The 16,755-nt window shown below is 36.9% G+C and overlaps 1 protein-coding gene across 1 annotated transcript in view; it reads right to left on the bottom strand.

The window, feature by feature from the left end:
* The window catches only part of LOC134677460 (oocyte zinc finger protein XlCOF19-like), a 34,738-nt gene extending 17,992 nt beyond the window's left edge, over positions 1-16,746 (bottom strand). Inside the window, exon 1 of the mRNA XM_063535942.1 lies at positions 16,638-16,746. Within this exon, the coding sequence (XP_063392012.1) occupies positions 16,638-16,706 (69 nt within the window). The 5' untranslated portion in view covers positions 16,707-16,746. The remainder of the gene's footprint in view (positions 1-16,637) is intronic.
* Between the last annotated feature and the right edge of the window lie 9 nt (positions 16,747-16,755).

Raw genomic sequence — 16,755 nt, 5'->3', positions numbered from 1 at the left:
TCACATTCCGATCGTATTGTATTTGCTTTCCCACAGCCAAAACAGCTATACGAATTTAATTTAGGCTTTTCTTTACACAATCTAAAATTATGATTTGGTTTACCACATTTATAACACACTCCACGATGTGGTTTCGAAAACTTCGAGTCCGAAAACCTTGGTTGCTGTTTTCGCTGTGAAAAGGAACTATCCGACTTGGTCGCGAAGCTTGAGCTTTGTTTAGCAGCGATGGCATTCACCTGAGGTTGCTTGGCACTGGAGCCTTTATAAACATGATCACGACAAAGTGTATGCTCGCTGACCTTGGGCGGTTCTACAAATAATTTCGCCCTTTGCTGTGAAAACTCAACCTTGCGACAATAAGCCTTCAGTTCGGCGACCGACTTAATATCTACCAACGCCAACTGTTGAGTAAAATGTGGGCGAATGTTGTGCAACAAGATGTCCAGTTTCGCCTCCTCCGGTAAGTCTGATTTTAATCTAGCAAACATTCCTGACATTACCGCAAAATATAAGTGGATGGGTTCGTTTTCCCCCTGCGTTCTAGCTTGAATTTCCTGTCTCAGCCTAAAATCATAGTCACCAGGGACAAACTCATCCAACAAAAGTGACTTTAAATCCTGCCAACTTGAAACCGAACCCTTGACACCTCTAAACCACAACAGTGCCGAGTCTACAAATAAATGTGGTGCCGCCCTAAATAGTTTGGCATCTGAAACCCCATTTGCTTCTTTTAGTTCCTCCACACGCTCCAAAAATGAGCGCGGGTCTGTCAAACCATTAAATTTAACCTGCCATTTTGAAATATTCAAATCACTAGAGCACTGAACCTGCATTTCCCTAATACCGCTTGTTAACATTTCAGAATTATTGCCGGAGACCAAAGGATTTGGATTTGAAACCTCTGCGCTGCCGCTGGGTGCTGCTGGACTTGAACCTGGACCCTCAATCTTCGCCAATAAACTCTCAAGCTTGGATTGCAAACTAGTCTTCAGTTCTAGCAATGTCTGGTTGCGTTCCGGCTGAACCCTAGCCAGACGGTGATAAATATGGTAGCCGAGGGCTTTAGCGCGACTTAAAGAATACCTCTCCTTTGTCTCACAATATTTGTCAACAATAGAAGCCAAATCGATCACTTTCTCCGAGACAATGCCTAGCTCCGACTCCGCTGACAGTTCAGTCTCCACTATGTCCTCGCTAGGCGCTTCTAAAATAAGAGACCTAAGTTGCTTTCTCAAAGCGTCAACCGTGGTTGCAGGCGTTTCCGACCGAATTTGAACCTCATAAATCAACTCATCCTTCAAAAGACTGTGAAATTGAATGCTGCGCTCCATTTTTAACTAGTGTATAAACTACTGTATTGAAAATTCTGGTATTAACAATATGTATTGTATGTATGACTGTATCACTATGTTGTTTTCTAACAAGATTAAATAATATTAAATAGTGTACTATTTTCTTTAAACCAATCTTAATCTACAAATAATGTAACTGTAATCCTTAATGAGTAAAGTATTTTTCCTACCGAAAATAATTTCTAACTGACAGGTGTACACTTTCAAACGTCAACTTTCTTTTTAAATTTGCAAAGTGAAAGCTACTATGAAATTGGTTCCAAACAATACCACAAACTTCCAAGAAGGTAATATTTCCAACAAAATTCAATGCTTTTTACTTTAAATATGTAACCATGAGCTGACTAAAGAAATTTAAGGGAAATGTAAGCAAGTACTATAAATTAATTGTTATTTCTCAAATTCGAATATCTTTGTAATAAGTCCGTACTACAAAAGAATGCACAAAAACCTTTTTAAATTTCAATTTTACGCTTAAAAACGACACAAATTCAAAACAAATGTTGAAATTAAATCTTAATATCTAAAATGAGTGAAATTTCCTAGCATGTACTTGGTGCAAAGTACAAAACCACGTTATTTTTTACGGTTGGCAATAACCTCAAAAATCAAAAAATTGCTTGTCACTTTCTCTTCCAAAAAACATCAAATAAATTGCAGCAAACCAGCAAGATTGCAATCAAATCTTCAAATTACTATATCTAAAGACTATTTAATGAATAAAGAGCAACCAAGACTAAACAAAAAGGTGAGTAACACAGTAAATATTTCACAACTTTCCTGGTACATGAAATTTCACAAGATTCCTTTAGCAAGTTTATACCCAGGGCGCCAGTGAAACGTGCTATTTTAAAGGGGTTAAATAAATTGCAAAGCTCCGGCTTGTTCAAAGAAAGCTATAGCACGTTAGCACAAAAAAATGAAATTAAATACTTAGTAAAAATGTGGTGTCTAAAATTGCTTGCTAGAGGAACCTAATTTGGGAGATGAAAAAGCGAACACAAATTATATTATAGAAACTTTATTAATTCTAAGATCTTGCCAGTGGTAAGTTAGTGATTTAATCCTAACCTGCGAATCTGTGTGAACCTTTAACTTGATTTGACGACACCTAATTTTGGAACTTAGCTCAGTGGACAGCTGGGCCGCTTAACAGGTCCAGAATAAAGCTTCACACAGAATTCTACTTATTTAAGAACTAATTTATTTTAATACTAAATAACTATGTACCAGGATTTTCAAATGTCTTTATCTTACTTTTGTGGTTGCTCAAAATTCTAAATTTACTCTAAACTTTGCAGCTGGCGCTGATGCCCTACTAAATTAAATCATGGAAAGGACCGACCTCAGAATTTAAACGTTCCTCAGATGCAGCGGGGTGACAGGCTGCTTTCCCCGGTGATGCTAGATGCTGAGCTGTGACGTAGAGCTCAGGGGCCGCGCACGTGGTACCAAAGTGACGTGGCAGAGGCAGATGGCGTGCTTAAATTCCTCGCTCCAGGAGGTCTCCAAAACCAAATTGACTTCTAGGATTTTGAAGCTTTTGAGATAAATTACTCAACGAATGAAATAAATGAATGAATAAATAAATGGATAAATCCCGGCTCCTGAAAACCGAGAAAAGGTTAATTTAGCCTACGCCCTTTATGGCCTCTAGAAAAGAGATGAAACCATTGGAAATTTGGCTCACCGCACTGGTAGCTGCTAAGCCTTCTGGCGGAGCGCTCCCTTCCCTCGAGCAGGAGTCTCTCTGCAAAGAACCAAAATTTGGTTAAGAACAAACCCACAACGTTTCGCGCCATTGTGGAGTTGATCACCACGAAATTTAATTTCTACTCACTCAGTGGAGCTTCCGAAGGACTCAAGCCGTTTCCATCTTTCAGACCACCATGCCGAAAGTGTGGTCTTCCCACAAATTGGGCTCTTGCGAGCGAGTGTCCCCAGAGGGGTTCCCAAATCAAATGTGCCTATCATTCTCGAATGATCTCCATTATGGAGTCCCTGAGAGCCCTATTAACAAAAGGTAGGGTGGCAGTCCCTTGAAGACACAAATCCCACGAAAATTCTGTCTGAATTATTTAGACAATATCACTCCTGAGCCTAAGAAATATATTTTTACCATTTAATCTAATATTGTTTCATTCCAGAGCCACTTTGTAAGTCTGTAATTTCTATGTTTTGTTTTAAATCGAAATTGTTTTTTATCTTATAAATCCTACCTACTTCATACAAAGTTTTCCTGGAGTGACAACATAAATATCTCAAGTTTTAATTATTTTTAGTCATATGACAACCCCGACAACAGATAAGCATCGAGAGGTGCATCTGAATGCAACAGATTATGCATAGAAATGCAATCAATGAGGTTTGTTTTGGACACCGTTAAAAACGTTGAAATTAGAAGAGGTATTTTTCTTTTAATTATCAATCGACCCAAAATACTTATTTTACATTTAGAAAAATGTACTACGTTACAGTTGGGTTAGGTTTGAACTGCGATCCTCACAAAACGGAACCGCTATCAGAAAAGTGGGTTAGGTTAGGTTAGAACTGCGTTCCTTACAGAAACGAAATACTATGTACTAGAAAAAGGTGATCGAAGTGGATTAATTAATTTAATAGAATAACGAGATGTAAATCATTTGCATGACATTTTAAACTAAAATGTGGTTTAAATATTGGTGGTTATTTACTATTTTTGGGTTACAATGATTATAAGGTGTAACAAATTTGGTTATCATTTTACATTAAAATGGAATTTTAATTTTAGTGATCATTTACTACATATTTTTGGCAGTAAGAATGTTTTTTTTTTTGACGTTACATTTTACTATGTATATGTAATGATCAGTTAAATACCGGACAAATAAAATTCTGCAGCCTCCTTTCTATTGGTATGTAAATTGTATGCCATGCAATATTTTGGGACATGTAAGTTATGCTTAATGATACGTTTGACTAAATAATATTTGGTAATAATTTTTAAGAAAAAAAAACCGACTTCTATGGGGCCCGGTGAAAGATTATGGTAGATGGTGCACTATGTAGAAAAGGAGGTAAAACCAGTACTTTCTAGTAGCATTTCGTTTCCGTTAGGGTCGTAGTTCTAGCCTAACCTAACCCACTTCTCTGATAGCAGTTCGGTTCTGTGAGGATCGCAGTTCGAACCTAATCAAACCCACTTTTCTAGTAGCATTTCGTTTCTGTAAGACTCGCAGTTCTAACCAAACCTAACCCACTTTTGTTCGGTTCTGTGAGGATCGCAGTTCAAACCTAAGCTAACCCACTTAACGGCGCATGCGGTGCGGTGTACGGGAGTTTGAGCGGGAGGGGTTTGGCATCATCATACCCACATTTTATGGTAGGTAATGATAGTGGTTTATTTAGTTTAGGTATCATAGTGGTTTTCCGGGTCAAGGTCCGGGTCTCTGAGTCAGAGTCCGGGTCCGAGTCCCGGTCCGAGTCCGGGTCCGGGTCCGGGTCCGGGTCCGAGTCCGGGTCCGAGTCCGGATCCGAGTCCGAGTCCGAGTCCGAGTCCGGGTCAGAACCGGATCCGGGTATGAGTCCGGGTCCCAGTCCAAGTCAAAATCGAAATTCGAAATCACCAAACATGTACTATGCGTCGTTGAAGAGATCTGTTCTGATCATCATCAGCAGTTCCTCTTCATCAAATGCGACAGTTTTTAATGTAAATGCTTGATTTTATGATGAAAATACAAAAAATTCTATACGTATGCCTATAAGATTTGAGGAGTTCCCTCGATTCCTTATGGATCCCATCATCTGAACTCGAGCTTGACAGAAATGTGGCTTAAAAACTAAACTTGCTTAGCAAACATAACGAAGAGGACAACTCGCCAAACGTGAACTATGCGTCGTTGAAGAGTTCCGTTCTGATCATCATCAGCAATTCCACTTCATCAAATGCGACAGTTTTTAATGAAAATGCCTGATTTTCTGATGAAAATACAAAAATCTCTATACGCATGCCTTTAAAATTTGAGGAGTTCCCTCGATTTCTCATGGATCCCATCATCAGAACTCAAGCTTGACAAAATTGTGGCTTAAAAACTTAACTTGCTTAACAAACATAACGAAGAGGACAAATCGCCAAAGGTGAACTATGCGTCGTTGAAGAGTTCCGTTCTGATCATCATCAGCAGTTCCATTTCATCAAATGTCACGTTTTTGAATGTATATGCTTGATTTGTTGATAAAAACACAAAAATCACCATATGTATGCCTTTAAGATTTGAGGAGTTCCGTCGATTCCTCATGGATCCCATCAACCGAATTGATAACCTCCTCCTTTAGGATTTGGAAGTCGGTTAAAAAGAAATTTGTCCAAGTAATTATTTGCTAAACAATAACTTGCTAAAAAAGACTATTGCTAACTGAAAATTTGCGATAAGTTGTTTTGCCAAACATTTTTTTGGGAAATGATAATTTGGGAAACATAGTGTTGGATGTGATACTTTGGGAAACGTTTTTGGCCCATTCGTTAGTAAACCCTTGATGACAGATAGTGTAGCGGCCAATGCTCATAATAAAGAAATAATTTTTAAGAAAAAAAAACCGACTTCTATGGGGCCCGGTGAAAGATTATGGTAGATGGTGCACTATGTAGAAAAGGAGGTAAAACGAGTACTTTCTAGTAGCATTTCGTTTCCGTAAGGGTCGTAGTTCTAGCCTAACCTAACCCACTTCTCTGATAGCAGTTCGGTTCTGTGAGGATCGCAGTTCGAACCTAATCAAACCCACTTTTCTAGTAGCATTTCGTTTCTGTAAGACTCCCAGTTCTAACCAAACCTAACCCACTTTTGTTCGGTTCTGTGAGGATCTCAGTTCAAACCTAACCTAACCCACTTAACGGCGCATGCGGTGCGGTGTACGGGAGTTTGAGCGGGAGGGGTTTGGCATCATCATACCCACATTTTATGGTAGGTAATCATAGTGGTTTATTTAGTTTAGGTATCACATATAAACATAACGAAGAGGACAAATCGCCAAAAGTGAACTATGCGTCGTTGAAGAGTTCTGTTCTGATCATCATCAGCAGTTCCACTTCATCAAATGCGACAGTTTTTAATGTAAATGCTTGATTTTATGATGAAAATACAAAAAAAATTATACGTATGCCTTTAAGATTTGAGGAGTTCCCTCGATTCCTTATGGATCCCATCATCAGAACTCGAGCTTGACAGAAATGTGGCTTAAAAACTAAACTTGCTTAACAAACATAACGAAGAGGACAAATCGCCAAACGTGAACTATGCGTCGTTGAAGAGTTCCGTTCTGATCATCATCAGCAGTTCCACTTCATCAAATGCGAGAGTTTTTAATGAAAATGCTTGATTTTCTGATATAAATACAAAAATCTCTATACGCATGCCTTTAAGATTTGAAGAGTTCCCTCGATTCCTCATGGATCCCATCATCAGAACTCGAGCTTGACAAAAATGTGGCTTAAAAACTTAACTTGCTTAACAAACATAACGAAGAGGACAAATCGCCAAACGTGAACTATGCGTCGTTGAAGAGTTCCGTTCTAATCATCATCAGCAGTTCCACTTCATCATATGTCACTTTTTTGGATGTATATGCTTGATTTGTTGATAAAAACCCAAAAATCACTATATGTATGCCTTTAAGATTTGAGGAGTTCCCTCGATTCCTCATGGATCCCATCATCAGAACTGGGTTTTGACAAAAACGGGACCAATCTGTATGCATATACATTCAATCAAAAAAGAATTTTCAAAATCGGTCCAGTAATGACGGAGATATGGAGTAACAAACATAAATGGAGAAAAAAACATACAACCGAATTGATAAGGTTGACTGGTAGAGAATGCCTTATGGCATTAAGTCCGCCTTTTGTACTATAAGATTTTTCTTTTGTGCAATAAAGATTAAATAAATAACCTCCTCCTTTGGGATTTGGAAGTCGGTTAAAAAAGTAGACGTCTTGTCTAGTCGTGTCAGTTAAATGCACATAGTGATTATTTTTAGACGAAATTATAATAAATTTTTGATTCAGTAAATGAAAACCAAAAAATAAATAAATTAAGACTGCGTCGTGCAAAATCAGCGAAAAAGGCAGTCACCGTTTAGTCGCTAGCGTCCACATCGCTTGATAAAAAAAATTATAATAAATATCATTATTATCCCAAAGAGTGTGTTTACAACGAATCACCCTTGAAAATTTGAAATCTTTTACAATATAATAAATACACTCATGCAAAGTTGTACCTAAAACGTGATGAACGAGTGTCAGCGTTTAGTAAAATTTGTATAAAATAATTTGGCCAAGTCCGAGATAGCTCGAGGCATTTAGTGTTCCGTACGGCTACCATCAGTTTGGCATTGACATAAACGATATCGTGAACGTAATTTACTTCCTATATTAGGTATATCTCTTTTGCACTAATATGTCAGTACGAGCGAGATGCATAGAAAGTAAATTACGTTCACGCCCACGGTAGCGTTTATGTCAATGCCAAACTGATGGTAGCCGTACCGCTCGCATCGTTACATTTTACAGAGGTTGTTTGCCTGTTTTTAGGGTACCGTATTCAACTACACACACAGAACAATAGTACAAAGTGTCTAAGTGCGAAGGCCGAAGGCCGAGCTTTAGCAAAATGTCATCGCTTTAGCACAGAGCAATAGTACAAGTGTCTAAATGTGAAGGCCAAAGGCCGACCTCCGCGTAGCCCGAAGGCCCGAAGCGTCCAGGATGTCAGTGCTTTAACACAGAACAATAGTACAAGTGTCTAAATGCGAAAGCCGAAGGCCGAGCTCCGCGTAGGGCCGAAGGCCCGAAGCGTCCAGAATGTTAGTACTTAAACACAGAACAATAGTATAAGTATCTAAATGCGAAGGCCGAAGGCCGAGCTCCGCGTAGGGCCGAAGGCCCGTAGCGTCCAGGCTGTCAGTTCTGTGTTTAACCACTGACATCTTGCAGGCGTCGGGCCTTCGGCCCTACGTGGAGCTCGGCCTCCGGCCTTAGCATTTAGACACTTGTATTAATTACCTGTGTTTAGAACCTTTCGGCCCAATGCGACTTCAGCCTTTGGATTTTGCGACTTAGACACTTGTACTTAAAAATACTTGGAAAAGTTACGGGAGGCGCGCGTCTGTCGGACGCTTCGGATCTTCGAATCGCTCCTTCGGCCTTTGCATTTAGTTAGATTCTTGTACTATTGCTTTGTGTTTGAATACCGAAGTCGAGCATCTCGCGAATGCTTGATGTATTATAATAATTTAGAGTAAGGCCAAGCGCGCACCACGATTTTTTGTCCTGCGATAATTTTGTCGCAGAAATGCAACGTATGTGTTTATATGTTAGTGCGCGCATATGCGACAAAAAAATCGCAGCGATTTTTAAATTCTGATTTGTCACATTTTTCCGCAATTGTTCGCGACGCGATTGTCGCAAAGTGAATTGCAGCATGCGGAGTTGTATGGCCCCGCGCGCACTATGATAATAAAATCGCACCCCGGCCGGACCTCAGTCGGCATTTCGCTCTCCAAACCCCAACATCTCGGCACCTGCACCTCCAATGGAGTCTCAAAATGAGACGCTAGATGTTGACCATTTAATTATGGAAATAGACGGGGATCACCAGTCATACAGCAATCGCATATTAAAGACACGTTTCATGACAAGCGACTGGTCGGCTTTTTCATTTTCATCGCAGTGCGCGCAGTGAATTTTCTGCGATATATTACAGCGCGATTCTAAAATCGTGTCGCAAAAATTTATATCGTGGTGCGCGCTTGGCCTATAATACCTTAAAATGTAACATAACTCCTTCAATTTGAATTTAGAACTCATTATTATTTTTTATTTGATTTTGTTTCTAGTTCTATGCCATATATATAGACTTTAATATTATTTAGAACTGCTAAAAAACAAGATCGGCTTACTTTAAATATTTCGTCAATTTTACCTTTGTTTCTAAAAAACTGTGATATTTAACTGTCATATAGGTACTATTTATTAATGTCTTCCAAAATTATTTTCTCGTAACAGGACTGAGGGGCTACCGCGTAAACCGAAATTCGCAATTTGCGGGGATCTTTCTCTTTTACTCCAATGAAGGCGTAATTAGAGTGACAGAGAAAAATGCTCGCAATTTGCGAACTTCTATTTTCGCGGTTATAGCCCTGAATCTTGTTGCTCACCGATCCGTTCAAAAATATACATAAGTACTGAATATAATTAATAGATATTATAATTATACAATTAATACAGAAATGTAATGGTACTTAATGAAAAGGAATATTGTGTATATTGTTTCGACGAATCAGATACTCTCAATAAAATCTATACATGAGGCCAAAGCTGTTCATAAATATTAAATGACTTTATTATCTCTATACGCCTTACTAACTCTATGTGTCCTATTGTGGAAAAAAAACACAACGACAGTCAAGAACGGAATTCTTAATTTGAATTTTTCAGATTTTTGAGATGCTAGTCCATTGCTTGGAAAGCCCGTTCGAAATTGAAACTTATTTGCAATATAATAAGGTCGTATTTTGTAGATCTCTCTCATACTTATAGTAGGCTATTAAGATAAAATTAAATATCCCACAAAAATAAGCAAGCAGAATTAAACTTTATGTCAAAGACATAAGTCATAAATTTAAATGCCAAAGTTTTAACTAAGGATGTTTCTCGCCTAATATGAATTGACCAGTGTAAGCATCAGTTAGCTAGCCCTAAGCAACCAAAGGTCAAGCTGCAGTTGAAAAACTAATAAAGATAAAGTTAAGCTGATAATTTTCCCGCCGTCTCCATGCTTCTTTAAGTTGGGTATTGACTGGTCAGCTGCCTGTTAGCTATAGTTTTCGCGAAAATCGCCAGGACAGAGGTGAAAATTTTTGTATGAAAACTTGCAACTTTAAATGCATTTTTTGACGAAACTATTGCAGTCTAAAATGAAGTCAAAATCAGTCCATCGACTTAATTTTTTGCAAGCTTTCTAATGGTACCCCACACGATTCTTACAAATGAAAAAAGTTTCAGCCTACCCCTCTCAACCCCCTAAATTTCCCCCTTTAATAAGAAATAAGCAGTTTTGACTTATTCACAATATGAGTGGTGGTAATTGCTATAACTGTTCCAAATTTTAGGTATCTATGTCAAACGGTCTCTGAGAAAAACGTATTTAACTGATTTGCAAGACCGAAGTGATCCCATAAGTGTTCCGTAAACAAAGTTTTGTACGGAACACTAAAAATCGATGCTCATGCTACAAAATCGAGTGATTTCGAAAGCCAGATAACTAGACTACAACGAATCAGGCTTTTCCTATTTTTCCTCTTAAAGGCTACAGAGAAATTCAATCGTAAACGTAAACTTTCGTAAAATTTCCATACATCCGCCATATCTGTCAAATTCTCCTTCTCCTCAGATGCCCGCTGTGGGCCGTTGGAAGCGGACGCGTACATGCTTTTTCCAAATTGACTTTTCAATTTGGCATATATATTGACAGAAATTCATGTCCGTATACGAATGATGATACCAGTGAAAAACTGTGTTCAAAATAAATAGGGTAAATGAATAATGTCACACGGAGATCCAGAGTCATTAAAATTTTGATTTGTTTTTATTCATAAGTCATAATACTTTAAAAATATAACAAATTATTTAAAATATATACGAACACAACCAAATCAGCGTAATTAGTTTCTTCCTAATTCACTAAAAATTAAAAAAGTTTGAAGATTTGTTTTATCTTATTGGAATAAATTTTCATTGTGCTGGCATTCATATTACGTCATTTTAAAAACATATATGACATAATGTCAATATACTAGATAGACAATTTATCAACAAATTTCTTCACATTTTAACGTAAACAATATAAATTATTAAAATTTTATTTATGAAGACGAAGCAATGTTGTTCACATAATATCAGCAATAAAATTTTTAGTTTCAACCAGTTTTGTTGCTATTCTGAGAGCTATCACGTGCTTTGAAAGTTAATTCAATGATATATCATCAAGAAATTGAAACCAAGACTCGACCTGCAGTCTCAGCGTGTTTTTGTGGCTATATTATCAGTTGAAAGAAAGATATTTCCATCGCAGTGGTATGGTTTACGAGTACCTATATTGGTTTCATGTGACGATGTTTATATAAATGTATCTATCAAATAACAACGTGCTTTTATTTCATTGATATTCGGTGCAAAACGATAACTCAGTAGGTAACGAAAAATAATTACTTATCAAAAATGCCTTAAAGTTTTTTCAGTGAACGTTTATTTATAGGTATTTATGAGGTCTTATGTCTTATCAGCGTGGCTTTGGCCTTTGGACATTTTTGTAATGCTTTGTAATAAGGTAGGTGAGGTATCTATATCCCTCATTTAATAACCTTTTTTTGAATGAATTACAATTTAATTATTTAAATAAATAAGTGGTCTACAAACATACATATCCGCTCGGTCCGCTAATAGTACATTTCGATGCTAGTGCGGAAGGTATGTCATTACTTCACGAGTACCGAGATATCTTGCCACGAGCCGCAGGCGAGTGGCAAGACTCGGGACGAGTGAAGAATGACATTTCCGCACGTGTATCGAACGACGTTTTTTAATACAGTTGCGAAAAAATAAGAAAAACATTGTTAATCGTACACTAAACAAAAGTGGTAACAGTGACAGCTCGGTTAGACGTCGTCTTTAAGTATATTATATCTATGGGCGTTTGACAGCTATTCCGTTCCATTCAGTCAACTTATTAAGAACGGAATTTTCAATATTGAATATTAAAAATTAAACGTGTTATAATGATGAAGAGGTAAGTAATTAAATATGAAATATGTAATATTTTTCGTATTCTTACATTAACGGTAGGTTTTTATGCTGATTACGACGTTTAAAGGAAACTAATATTAACACTCATCAATAAGTAGTCGTGAATTGGAACAAGTATAAATTTAAAAAAATTGGAAAAGTAAAAAGCACTAGTTCGAGATAACCAACTTTCCGCACGCTAAACAGCTACGTAAAGTAGCACTTTTTGAGCAACTGTATTAAAAAATAATTTAAGTGCCCTACATAATAGGTATATTTAAGATTAACAATCAGTAAACATCATTAATTACGCTCAAATGCTTGTTTCAGTACAAATTGGCTGAAATACTTCCGACATAAAACCTAAAGGTATAAAAGTACAATTTGCTAAGTAAACTGTCAATCTACATTAATTATAATAGATAGACTCTTAGAAGTCAGCTTACTGAAGATTATGAACAACATATAAGTACTTTCTAAATAAAATACAATTTGTTTTTCCATGACTCATGTAGGCCGTATTTTACTATAGACCATTTTAAATTGAAGATGAAATTAATTCATGATAAAAGCTAATAAGGCCCGGTAATATTTTCTGTTATTCTTGAACTTCTGTTCAAGTCAGTGTTCAACTGTCAGTGCAAGTAACAAGGCCCGGTTCCGAACCAACATGGTATGGTTTTTAGGGTTCCGTACCCAAAGGTTTACCCTTTTACTAAGGGACCCTATTACTAAGACTTCGCTGTCCGTCCGTCCGTCTGTCTGTCACCAGGCTGTATCTCACGAAACGTGATAGCTAGACAGTTGAAATTTTCACAGATGATATATTTCTGTTGCCGTTAAAGTTAGGTGAGGAATATAAGGCCCGACGGGTAACAAGGCCCAGCATTCAAGAATAGTAGTTAAAATAACAATTAAATAGCTGTAAGCAGTACTGTAAAATACTGATAAGTGTTTGAGGCCTCCTCACTGAGGAGATTTTGTAATGTCATGACCGAACTGGACCAAACGTTGGCATGTTATGATAAGTCTTGTCATTCATGATAGATTCGGGCCCGTATAAAGTAGTATGAACGACAGCCTTACTGGATCGTATTTTATATTTTTCTTAATTCTAATATGTCAATGCGGTTAACAACTTTTTCTGTCACGTGTGATTATATGCTCTTTGTCTGTCACACGTGTCTTAGAATAAATTTGCACGTTCTTTGTTCGGTTTTATATTTTGTTTGGAAATAACTTATTTAACATTATGCTACGCTAACATCGGTGCACGTAGCGTAGAGAGATCATATTCGACACATACATGGATTTTTCATAAATTGTGAATCCGTATAACTCCAGCTAATAAGGAACAGATTGCTATTATATAGTATAGGCTTTCCATAATATTGACAACCGTATGACATCATATGAAGTAATAATACGCAAGATTTTGAATTGTTGATTCCAATCGCAAGTTGTTCAAGACATGAAAATTTTAGCAATATTATTTATTTTTTACTTTTATGAATCATTCATTAATTTATTTCATCAAAAAATGGTTGTCTGTAAAGTCAGTATACGGACGATAATTTTGCGTGATAACGTCATAAGAAAACGTGGCCGTAACGTTACCATGGAAATCTGTCCACAACGTTATCATGGAGATTTGGCCACAACGTGACCGGTGTTCATCGATTTATAAGACGTTATCACGCCAAAAATATTTACAACAACAAATCCACTGCTTCATTGTTCACCCTAATGCCACTAAACATCCCAACTCTGTGGGTTTATAACATTAAAAATGTTTATCAGATCGTTTTCGTGGGAGACTGTACATTTTCAAAAGTTACAACGATAACAAAAGGCAGTGGTATTAAAAGATGCAGGAGTTTGCGGAGCATCGTAAGGTAGGTAAGGTATTAACACAATTATCGTTACGAAACACAAACTAAGCTTTTGCGATGTAGTACAATTTAAATCAATTCTAAAAGTGAAGTTTGTATAGGTATGTATATTCTTCTGAGAATAAATTGTCTTATACCTGGAATCGATTGTTTTAGTAAGTTAGGTAACAAACACTCTATACTACAATCTTGTACCTATTACAAATGCAAAGTATAGATCGTGTCATTCACGAAAACGCGTGCCTTGACTTGTATTGCCATGTTATTAAAGGTTAGATTTACCAAAGCAGCGCGTCATCGTGGATCACATGAAACTATAAAACAAAATGCCAACAATCAAATGAATCTAGGCCTTAATTTACTATACAAGTATACAGGGTGGAAAGATAAGTCGGGCCCTGGAGGGAAATTACCTTAATTATACCTTATTTTTAAAAAGAAACAAAACTGCATTCAAAGATTTTCTAAAAACTCGCTTGCCTCGCCCGGGACTCGAACCGACTAAAAATTCCAAAAAATAAAAACTCGCAAGTTTATTTATTCTACTAGTCGATACAGTTAATGTTAATGATAACATTTCTCCAAGAAACATTAGGTCTTACACTCGTCTGTTGTACAAAATATCCATAAAATCTAATATTTAGTACTTAAGATTTCGTTTGACAAGCCAGATTGAATAAAAAAAGAAAAATACTTTTAATGCAGTTTTGTTTCTTTTTAAAAATAAAGGAATGTCTCTTTTAAGTAAAATGAGCCAGCTTAAGGATTTAAGGCTCCCTCCAGGGCCCGACTTATCTTTCCACCCTGTATACCATTTTAAATTTAAGGCGTAATTAATTCCAGATAAAGGATAATAAGGCCTAAAGGGAAATTTTGTAGGCCTTATTACCCACGAACAATGTATGTGAACTGAATAGGATAAAAAGGAACTAGATTATAACATATTGTTCTCATGTTTAGCACAGTGTAATAAATAAATATTTTTTTTATGACAAAAACGATCGTTATATGATAAGTACCTACAAGCTGAAATGTATGTACATTTTACCTGTGTGAAAATTGTATAATTGAGATAAATAAACTAAATTATACTTACTATATTCTCTGTTATTCTTGAACTTGTACTTGGGCTAAAAAGGCCCTCTGTCTGTGCGGGTGACAAGGCCCGGCCCCGGGCCTTATTGAACGTGAGACGAAATAGTAAATTTAATTATTTTTATATAGGTAATTATGAGTTCTTTGATTTCCCGATAAGCATCACTTACTGACTTACAAAAGTATAAATGTAGTACATATGTAGTACCTGAATTTTATTAGAGGTTTTTAAAGCCTTATTATCAATTAAGTTATAAGTGAAATATAATAAGCGTCTTTAGTTGTAAAAAAATATTACAAGCCCTATAACTAATGAGGGGATCATTTTAGATATAGTCCACTTTTTTCGAGTAGGTAAATTCGGACTATGTTTACAAACCGCATACCATCGCCCATGACCACACTGTTAACTGACAGTTCGTAAACCTTATTACAAAAGGCATAAGGTCCACCGATGGACAGTTAAGAGCATCGCCGTTTGTACCTATCTTAATACAAATAAAAGTCAACAACGAAAATAATTAATTACCTAATACGTCACATACCTATGACATGACATGAACAAACAAGGAAAGCTATATATAAAAAGTGATTTTTCTCTGTCTTCTCACAAAGGAAAGCTTTGACAGTTTAAATTCCTGAAAGAAGGTCCGTAGTTAACACTAAACTCGAAACAGCACCTTTAAAAAAACATTAGGGGTCACTGACCTGTCCCAGTAAATTGAGGTAGTGTGTGTGAGCTGCGTTTGTGTGTGAAATGGGGTAATTTGACAGAATCTGAAAATTTACCCTCCTCGACGCCCTCTTAAATATTCTTAATTTATATTTAAAGTTAATCGTTTTAAAGTAAAGTATCATCATCTGTTAAAATATCTGCAACTAATCAAATAACACCTTATACACTCGTAATAGATACATATATTAACCATGTGAGGTGATATATTATAGATTAGATTAATTTATATTTTGCATACTTTAGTTATTTTGTTCCTTCACCAATAAACATTGTTCACTTTATAGATTCTTAATTCTTCTTTGAACTGCCAGCAAAGAAATCGCGCACAGATTTTTTTGAAGCAATTTTGTTGGGTGCTTTCCTAATGTTAGGGGGAAGACCGTTCCAAAGGCGGGCCGAATGAATGCAGAATGAATAGGACATGAAGCCTGAATTCAGTGAAACCTAGATTTAATTTATGATGTAAGTTTTTAAGTTAATTGTTGCGCCCAACAGGGTACAGTCGCCATCAGATATATCGGAGCGGCCATGGTACTCACAAATATCTGAACACGCCTCTATTGTCAGGGCATTAGAGTGCGTGTTCAGATATTTTTGAGCACCTCGGCAGGTCCGATATATCTGATGGCGACTGTCTGTACATAATGCGATCAATAATTATATTTATATTCCACCTTACCTGTGTAACCATTATGTGCAATAAATGATTGAGTATAGTTATAGTATAAATCTACAAACTATACCGTGTGGCACACTGTGCACTCGTATCTCCGCTCGTCGCTGTGCGCGCTCTCCGTGTGCCGGCGCAGCATAGTGCCCGTCGGGAACACTCTGCTGCACTCTGTGCAGTTGTGCCTGCAC

The sequence above is a fragment of the Cydia fagiglandana genome, chromosome 26, assembly GCF_963556715.1.
Source record: "Cydia fagiglandana chromosome 26, ilCydFagi1.1, whole genome shotgun sequence".
NCBI lineage: Eukaryota > Metazoa > Arthropoda > Insecta > Lepidoptera > Tortricidae > Cydia > Cydia fagiglandana.
The sequence above is the reverse complement of the archived record's forward strand: the minus strand, read 5'-3'. Positions and strand labels throughout refer to the sequence as shown.